General features: G+C 35.4%; 1 protein-coding gene across 1 annotated transcript; it reads left to right on the forward strand.

The window, feature by feature from the left end:
* Nucleotides 1-2,783: 2,783 nt before the first annotated feature.
* Nucleotides 2,784-9,895, forward strand: LOC143235981 (putative G-protein coupled receptor F59B2.13). The gene is made up of 3 exons (XM_076474125.1): nt 2,784-2,910; nt 6,325-6,555; nt 8,867-9,895. The coding sequence occupies exons 2-3, from the start codon at nt 6,351-6,353 to the stop codon at nt 9,724-9,726; spliced, it is 1,065 nt and encodes a 354-aa protein (XP_076330240.1). The 5' UTR covers nt 2,784-2,910; nt 6,325-6,350; the 3' UTR covers nt 9,727-9,895.
* The last annotated feature ends 521 nt before the right edge of the window (nt 9,896-10,416 follow it).

Below are 10,416 nucleotides of genomic sequence, written 5' to 3' on the forward strand. Positions count from 1 at the left end.
TATCATGTAACTCAGTAGTGTATTTGATGGTGTTATCATGTAACTCAGTAGTGTATATGATGGTGTTATCATGTAACTCAGTAGTGTATGTGATGGTGTTATCATGGAACTCAGTAGTGTATGTGATGGTGTTATCATGTAACTCAGTAGTGTATATGATGGTGTTATCATGGAACTCAGTAGTGTATGTGATGGTGTTATCATGGAACTGAATAGTGTATATGATGGTGTTATCATGTAACTCGGTAGTGTATGTGATGGTGTTATCATGGAACTCAGTAGTGTATGTGATGGTGTTATCATGTAACTCAGTAGTGTATGTGATGGTGTTATCATGTAACTCAGTAGTGTATGTGATGGTGTTATCATGTAACTCAGTAGTGTATGTTTCCAAGAGGAGCTAATTAGTGCAATCCAGAAAATTTTCTAGATTTACTTTTTTATCATTCAGACCAATCATTTTTTTCAATTTTCTATGTCTGTAAATAAAACAACCGTATTCATACTACTAGTTAGGGCATTCGGCTCGCAATATTTGGGGCGTGGGTTGAAATGTCATATTTGAACATGCTCGCTCTTTTAGTTATAGGAACGTTACGGTCTAACGGTTAGTCCCATTAATACCCTCCCCTCATTTCCTGTGGATCAGTGATAGATCGATGGCATGTAGTGCTAAAACTGGATTTTGATACCCGTGGTGGGCATAACTTATAATGCCCTTTTTGTAACATTGTGCTTGACCAAAAGTAAAGAAACCATCATCTATTATTTATTTATCAATTATTTGATACTTTAAGATACATAACTTGTCCAGCTTTCTCTTTCCGATCTTATTAATCGTTTATTGATTCCGTTTATAACTGGGAGAGTCTGTAATGGTCAGATCTTTCTATCAAAGACTGCAAAAAGTGTCCACAATCAGATTAATTGATTCAACAAGCGTATGCACTCGTTCACATCAAGCTACTGAGAACCACGACTTTCTGGATGAGACATACACAATGAGAACCAAGATGAACAGTTTCTTAATAATTTTATTAAATAAGTAACTAATGCTTACGGGCCACATTCACTTGATGTTACTGAGGGTGTTAATAATACATTGCAACATGTATCATAGAAAACGTCATTTCGTTGCTTGTTGGTCTGACAGGTAGGGCGCTCAACTGGCGATCTGAGGGTCGCGAATTCGACTTCTGGTCCCCGAACATATTCGTCTTTCAGCAGTGGAGGGCGTTATAATGTTTCGATCAATCCAACTGTTTGTTGGTGAAAGAGTAGGCCAAGAATTGGCGGTGGCTCGGTATTGACTAATTACCTTCCCCTTTAGCCGAACAACGTTTTGACCTTTTTCGGTCATCGTCAGGTTCACAAAGAAAGAAAGAGGTAACTGACCGATAGCTGACCACATGTTTGAAAGCAGTTGTGTAATTAAGTGTAGGAATGTAGAGGGCGTGCTTAGGTGTTTGATTATATTTATTAATATAGATATAAAGGTGTTCCTTTGTATTAGTTTATTTTGGGTTTAAGTTGTTGTATAAGTAAACTTCTTTAATTTTGCGTTTGTTTATGTTTGTTTTTTTATTTAGTATTTAGGTGTTTTCTAGGGTTATGTTGTGTTTATTTGATTTGCACTGTTCGAAAACGTGTGAAGGTGACTTTTTGTGTTCTTTGGATTTGGTTTTTATTTTTTTTATTTGTTTCTCCAATATAGAAGTCATGGAAGTTATCACATTGTATTTTATAAATAATGTTGTTGTGGTGTTTGTTAGTGTAATTTTTGCATGGTCGAAGAAGGTCGAAACGTTGTTCGCTCCTCAACATAAAAATTTTCTCAACCCAAACCAGCCGTTTTTACATATATATTTTTCTCTACAAGTAGGTTTTCTCGTCTTCACAATGAACAAACAATCGTTACTTGTTCTACTATAGATGACATGGAGGTCATACCACGTTTTAAGGCCATCAACCAAATGGCAAAACTGATAAACATTAGACATTCTAACAACATTTTTAGATCAGTTTTTAATTTTAAACGTTTTTTTTTTGTAAAAGTAGGTTTCTTTGCATATTTTACCGTAAGGCCGCATTGGGTTATCTTCTGTGTTCACCGCGGAGAATCAAACCCTGGATTTTAGCGTAAACTTATCGCTGGACCACCAGAGGGAGCAAAAGAAAAAGGTATATTTCCTGGCAATATTACTATTTCTCTGAATTATCTAAACAGTTGAACCTTAAAAGATATGAAGTCTAGTTTATTAATATCTCTATTTCTTTGTGGAGACAAATTTGAAGGGTTATAACGCTAAATTTTGGGGTTCGATCCTTGTTGAGAACATGATGTTGATAACCCATTGTGCAGCTTTGCACTTAATTGAAACGAAACGAACACAAATGTCATTATTCAAGTCACTTAAAAGTTGGCCATTATTCAGCTTTAAATGAATATTATTTACTTAGACACAACCAATCAAACCGTTCGTTCAGCCTGTATCCAACTGCAGCAGTATAGTTAGTTAACATCGAAATTCAATAAATACACGGATCACACTTCACATGGCTCTATTTCATCATCTTTAGAGCGTAAATCAAGTTACCGTTCCATAACCGTCAGTGCCAATAAGAGGCTTGTGCAGCAATCAGAGAACAGAATTGCTGATAAGTGGTATATATATATATATATAAAAAAACATCCATTGCATTTTCCACTTTATATGTTGACCTAACTCTCAAGAAAAGTACATCATACCAAAGCAAACCAGTAACTATGTCATGGGCACTCTCTGATTACTGGATATTATTATTGCTAGGCTCTGAGAGGGTAGAGTGAACAGATGGTAGACAATAGCGCAGTCAGCTTGAGTCAAACACAATCGGCGGTTCAACGTGTAAAGTTACTGAATAGAAAAGGTAATAGATTTAATATATATTTTCATAAGCGTTTATCTTTTTTTTTTTTTTTTGTAAGTCTTCATGGCTGGTATTTAAAGTTAAAAGCCAGATAAATTGGAATGAATCTACAATACGATCAGTGATAAATCAGTTAGCAAATGCATTAATGTGTCCTATCATCTGTCTGAATATTAATTAACTTTGACAATGAGTTTCTCAGCTTGACGGTAAACCTGCATCACTTTCAACAAGTAACTCTAAACAAAATACATCAAGGCAAATATGTTTAAACGGAAGTAGAATGGAACATAATATGGTATGTTACTGGTCCATATTCTACTTAAGTTATTTGTAACTGTTCGTGTGACTTGTTCGTCTTTTATGTATATTGTACTGAATTTGTCATACGTCTTCTTCACTTTGTCAGTTTTAGTGTACCTGGATGAAAGATCTAGCACGTGACTACTAACTTTATCTGTGTTTCTATGTGGTCCACTCATTTTACCTGTGTTTATATGTGGTTTGTGATTTTTTTTATTAATTAAAGTGTACTTATATTTGTTTTATAACCGGTCACATAGTTTATTATTTCTTATGTAGTTGTGTTTCGATCTATTTCGTGACTTTTCCTTTCTTACTATGTTTATACATCACTATTTTAACGTATCAAACAGGAGGTACATTTTCTGTGTTTATAAGTCTGGGTTTTAATTTGGTTCGTGACTTACCCTTTTTCACTGTGGTGATTATACTGTGGATCGTGTTTTTAACATCTATCTAGATGACAATTTGCCATGTGACTGATTTGTTTTGTCTGCGTTTACATAGAAGTGTTTCTCTAAAGAACCAAATTAAGGCTTAAAAAATATATAGAGAAAGCTAGGAATTTTCATTCTTGTAGAAACCTAGTACATCCACAATGTCACAATTATAAGCGAATTATGAAACTTTAATAAATAAATATATGAAAGAGATGTTAATGTTTAAAGCAGTATAATAAAATATATAAATAATACTAGAGGTAAGACAATATTATATCTAAATATATAAATAATACTAGAGGTAAGACAATATTATATCTAAATATATAAATAATACTAGAGGTAAGAAGACAATATTATATCTAAATATATAAATAATACTAGAGGTAAGACAATATTATATCTAAATATATAAATAATACTAGAGGTAAGACAATATTATATCAACTCACTTAAACAGTGCCTTAATATTCTCTCCACCCAAAGCATTTCTGAACGAAAAAACAAATCGAGTGATTAACCAGAAAAGTGTGTTTTGATAAGACTGTTTTGAACTTTCAGTCAAAGCTGTACAAATACAGACAACAACATTTTATTACCTGTTGCACTGTAACAAAATTATTGAAAATTTTACTATTTCAGTTAAGCTAAACACAACAAATATTACATTTCCAATGTGTGCTTTGTAGAAGGTATAACTCCCTAAAATAGGAGCCGTTACAAAACGTCCCAATACACAGTTAATACTATCTTACTCTATATTCTTAGCAGATCCATGAAGGGTTTCCAGCAATCCCATAAATAGCAGTATTATTATTTGGTGTTCATTACACACAATTGTAAAAAATAGTTTTTTCCAAAAATTAATGTCTTACGTTAAACATACTAATCTAGAATAATAAAAATAGAAATTACAATCCACATAACAACAGACTTTAATGTGACTTTGATGAATTCTAAGTTCAGGATAATTAAAATACGGAACTTATAATAGGAGGCAATATTTAATGTTTTGGTTGAAAACCCCTTATTAGCATACAGAGGATACACTGCGTGCTGGAAAATATCACCAAGTAATGCACTGTTGTTTGTCCTGTTTAGAATGTAACTTTGGCTACATTAATCGTATTAATTGGTTTGTTTGATGGTGTGGCACGTGAGAAAAATACCATATTTCAAGATATTGACACATTCGAACGCGTGTGCAGTTTCAGGGGTAGAGAATTTTGAGTTGGGTTTTAGCAACGTTAGTAATTACACAAGATTGAGACGTATGTCTGACTTTAGTATTTTTAGACTTTCTCACATGCGCTGTCGGTGGAGAAGTAATTTGTTTCTTTAACTATTAGTGAAATCGCTATGGTTAAGCATAAAAATGCCTTCTCGCTTTCTCTTGTGGGGTGACTACGTGAAAGCATTAATGTCTAATTCTTTCTTTAACACATAGTTTTCAGGCAGTTGATATTTTATCAGAAACAGTGAGTAAAGGCCTCACAGTTTTCAGTATTCTTGTTAGAACTATACAAGTGTACCATGTTTTGTGTAGACAACTGACTTCATTGGCTGTGACGTACTTTAAATACACCTCAGTTATAGTGGTATATCGAGCTAGTTAACTACTGAGACAATGTTCACACCTGATCTGAATGATACCTTGCTTTAATCACGTCTTAGTGGTAATGAAGTCGGTATCGTATGTGCTTGAAATAGATCATAACCAACAGATCAATAGTAACCAACTTTTTCAGTCGTATTCAAGACCTGCAGTTTTTCTTCTGATACTAAGTCATTTCCACATTCTAAAGGGCAGCGTGTTTTTTTTTTAATGTCATCATGTTTGATTTGTTGTATTGTAAAATAAAATAAAAATGTATTTTTCACTTTGTTTAGTATTGTGTCTAGGTTCTTACTGAAGATGGTAATTATTAGGGTATCCACACCTTAAAAAACACTCATAAAAACTAAAAAACGTACCCAAAATTTTGGCTTTAAAAATGATTCTATAAATAGTGGGTATGAGCCGCTCTCTTTTACTATTTGAGCCGTAGTGCTGAAATATTTTGTTGGATGCAAAGATTACCATGAGTTACGAGTAGTTTTAAATACCACTTTTAATTGACCCTGGCTTCACCTATTTTGCCCCCTACCCCATCGTGCGCTAGAACCCTCATTCCAGACATTAATAGAATAAGATTATGCGACTGCTAACCTTGAACCTTTACACTTGACTTTTGGGATTCATGTGATTTTATTTCCAAATTTTATCGAAATTGGCTCAACTAGTTCCTTTGAACAATTTGTAACACCAAGCAGAGAGATGGGTAACTCTACTTAACATGGTTTCATCAAGTAACTCAAAACGTAGATTAAGTAACAATAAAGTCTTTGACCGTTCTTATTTTGTGAGAGAAAAATAACGTCTCTATTTTTAGGTTTTATACATATACATATATATAAGAAAATCTGACAGCTAATACACGCGCTTTATTTCAAACCATTACACAACTTTTTTATGATGTAACTCAGAAACTTTAGAGTAAAAACTCATTTTAAAATTGACACAGGTGTGAATTTAAAAAAAAAACACGTTGTTTTCTAATATTTAATTTATAAATATTTTAAACTAATACAAGCTAATCTTAAATCTTTTTCCCGTCTCTGAAAAACATAGTTACGTAACTTCACTACGACGACAAAATGGACGACTTGTATAGCACTGACACATCTGTAGTCGAATGTCATGATGTACCACGACAAAACCAGATACTGGTCTCAGCCCAATATATTGGCTATGGCATTGTCGTACCTATGATATGTTTCTCTGGACTGTGTACTAACTGCATAAATCTCGTGGTTCTCACCAGGCCTGAGATGAAGGAGACGATTTTCACGTACCTTACAGGTATGTCAGCTTGGGATTTAGAGTTTGTTCTCATGTTTAACTGTAATATTAATAAATAAGTCATATCGGGGTTAAGTTTGTGTTAAATTTCGCGCAAAGCAACATGAATGCTATCTGCGCTAGCCGTTCCTAATTCATGCAGTGTAAAACTAGAGAGAAAGCAGCTAGTTATCATCACCCACCGCCAACCACTCAAAATACTCTTTTACCAATAAATAATGTGCAGTGGGGTTGACTGCACATTATAACGCCCCTCAGCTGAAAGAGCGAGCATATTTGGTATGATCAGAATTAGAAGCTGCAACCCTCGGATTATGAGTCGTGTGCCTTAACCGCTTGGCCATGCCGGGCCTGTAAAGTTTGTTCTCATGTTTTACTGTAATATTAATAATTAAGTCATATCGGGAAACAAGCATGTCAACATGGGATTTAGAGTTTGTTCTCATGTTTTACTGTAATATACATAACTAAGTCATATCGGGAAACAAGTATGTCAACATGGGATTTAGAAATGAGAATTTACTCTAACAATATCTAAATAAATTAATATAATTTATTTATAAACTAAAACTGAACAATGAGAAATACACTTGAGTGTTAAAGTACGTTATGATAACATGAAATAAATTGGTCAATAACGATTTATACCGGTAACTAAGATATTTTTTGGGGGGAGAGAGGTGGAGGGTAGTGTCAAATGGTTCGTCAAAATATTGATCTGAAGACAGATTAATGTGCTATCCAACCACTGAATCCCCCCCCCAACAAACCCTTTCAGTATGTTTATAAAGTATTGTATGTCAATTTATTACAGTAAGAAAGATTAAATTTGACTATTTTTAAAGCAAGGGAATATTTATGTTTCTCATGGCTCCTCCCTCTCCCTTATTGAGGTGAATCGGATGTTTTCTAGTGGTTAATGTGCTCTGAGTGTAAATCTAAAGATTCATGGCTGGTACCACAATCTGTTGCCACACAAACACGTCCTGTACTTTGGAGCCATCGGAGTGGTAGAAGAGTGTCGGTCAAATGCAACTATTCGGTGAGCCCAGAGTAGCCAAAAGAGTTAGCGTTGGGTGGTGTTGACTAGCTGCTTTACCTTTAGCGTGTAAGTTCGAAATTAAGGATGGTTGTGACGTAATGAGAGTGAAGACCATCGGTCCAAGATGAACTCTAATTTAGGTTTATTCGAAAAATATGGATATGGTTAGTTAGTTAGTTATCACCATTAGATTCCATCAAGGAACATAGGGCCGCAATCGCTTGCGGATTCTTCAACAGGTATTTAAGTGAGGAGGTTGTTAGCCCACTGCGCCGTCAACTCTTGGGCTACTCTTTTACCAACGAATAGTGGGATTGACCGTCACATTATAACGCCCTCACCGCTGGGAGGGCGAGCATGTTTGGCGCGACGCGGGCGCGAACCCGCGACCCTCGGATTACAAGCCGCATGCCTTACGCGCTTGGCCATGCCAGGCCTATGGATATGGTAGTAACCAGTTAACAACAGTCTACGACCCATCATCCTCTGTGAAGCATTAATTTTTACCTTTATAACGCACCAACAGGTTAAAGTACGAGGAACATTTTGTGATATGGCACGGGTTCGAATCGGGGTCCCCAGTTCCGAAATAGGGAACTGTATCAGATTTTTCGTTTACGTAAGAAAGCTTACGGTAATATTCATAATTAGAAAAGATAAGAGAAAGTAAGGCCCGGCAGGACCAAGTGGCTAAAGCAATGGACTCGCAATCTGAAGGCCGCGGGTTCTGAGACTAGTCGCCCCAAACATGCTCATCCGTTTAGTAGTGGGGGTGCTATAAAGTGACAGTCAATTCGTTAATAAAAGAGTAGTCCAAGAGTTGGCGGCAGATGGTGGTGACTAGCTGTTTTCACTGTTAAATTAGGGACGGCTATCCTGGATAGCTCTCATGTGGTTTAGCGCGAAATTAAAAAAAAAACAAACCAAAGAGAAATTAAAAGTAACTCCAAAAAAAAAAATCTTATGACAAAGTGAAAAGACATAACTAAAAGTATTATATATATATATATCTCAGAAGGGCTGATATGGATATTAACATTTTTACTAATAAAGCAGAGAACAACGTTTGGACCTTCTTAGGTCACCTTCAGATTAAGAGTAATTGTAGATCACCGGCATGGTACAGCATTATCAGAAAACAGTACTTTAAACATTCAAATCTGTATGTCATTACAATTATTCTAGAACATTCATTCTTTAACAGTATGTGTTAGAAAAGTGTGTTTTTCGGTAGATGATGTGATCTAAGTGCGGTGATGTTCTTTCTAGGTCTGGCCGCGGCTGACCTTGTCACAGCAACCATGATGATGTTCAGCAGTTTGTATCGTGGTCTGGGAATAAAGAGCTACGGTTGGCTGGTGTTTGATGTGTACATCCACCTACCGATCGCCATCACTAGCAGCTCAACTGGAACTCTTCTTATCGTCGCTATAACTTTCGAACGTTGTTTCTACATCAAATGGCCTACGGTAGCGAAACGTTTTTCTAAAAAATCGACGGCAAAGCGAGTAGTAGCAGCAGTTGTCGTTTCGTCCATTTTGTTTCATATTCCTTTTTATTTCAGCATGATGGTCGATGAAAAATCAGTTGACATACAAGCTACAAAGTTCAATAAAAGTTCCGGATTTCTTGTATATAACTGGATTAGGCTTAGCCTGTTCGGGCTCATACCGGCATTTCTTATCGCTGTGATCAATTCTATTTTAATTTATGCTGTGCGACAGATGAAGAAACTACGTCATAAACTGATCGTTCAGCGTCAACTGGCCGAGGACAGGAGACAAGGTGAACAAATACGACTGACCATAACGCTGATTACCATCACTTGTATGTTTTGTGTTGGTGAACTGCCCTCTAACATTTTTAGCCGAAAAACAGCCGTGCATATTTTATTTGGCGGGAACAAGTGTATGATGCATTCTCAGTTTTATAAAGTTATGTCGTTAATCATAAATATTCTGGTAACATTACAGTATACATTAAACTTTGTCTTTTATTGTATTCTCAATAAAAAGTTTATGAACGTGTTAAAGACAATTTGCTCTGGATACACAAGAAAGAAACAGATTTCATGCAGACAGTCTTACTATTCAAGTGGAATTCCAACCATTGCACAAGCAAGAACTTAATGTGTTTTTTTTTCTTTCTGTTGTTACATGTTCAAAGCTAAAGATGTGACGGTAGTGTGATCATATTCTGGTTAAGTTTTCTTAGATTAATGACAAGATATTTTGTAATATATGATAGAAATCATTCCAGGAATGGAGAATAAAGTGAAATAAAAAAATCGGAGCTGCGAAAAACATCGCAATAGTTTCGGAGATGTTTGGTAATACTTTTTGTGTTGTAGGTTTTAGTATCCTGGTTTTCTTTTATTCGATTTAAGAAATTTGTGAGGACTATTTCAATATATTCCTGGCTGATTTCCAGGCACGTGAACGCGCCCATCACTAGTGAGGTGTGAAAGAGAATAAAGGAACATTTCTAAGAAGATAAATCTGATATCATTGTAGCTCCAATTGTGGAAATGTAATGAAAACAACAGGATACAAATTTAAGATGGACTTTAAAACAAGACAGTAAAGTCACGCTAGGTAACGTCGCATCTTTCCGTTCAAAGAGCTCTAACCATTTAACTAGTTGCTTATAATGTGTGTTTTGTGTTTTTCTTTTAGCAAAGCCACAAAGGCTATCTGCTCAGCCCACCGAGGGTAATTGAACCCCTGATTTTAGCGATTAAATCCGGAGACATACCGCTGTTGTTTATAATGTGTTTATTCAATTTACCGTAAAAGTAAAATAGCAACAGTGTATGCTTT

Source organism: Tachypleus tridentatus, chromosome 13 (assembly GCF_004210375.1).
Source record: "Tachypleus tridentatus isolate NWPU-2018 chromosome 13, ASM421037v1, whole genome shotgun sequence".
Classification (NCBI taxonomy): domain Eukaryota; kingdom Metazoa; phylum Arthropoda; class Merostomata; order Xiphosura; family Limulidae; genus Tachypleus; species Tachypleus tridentatus.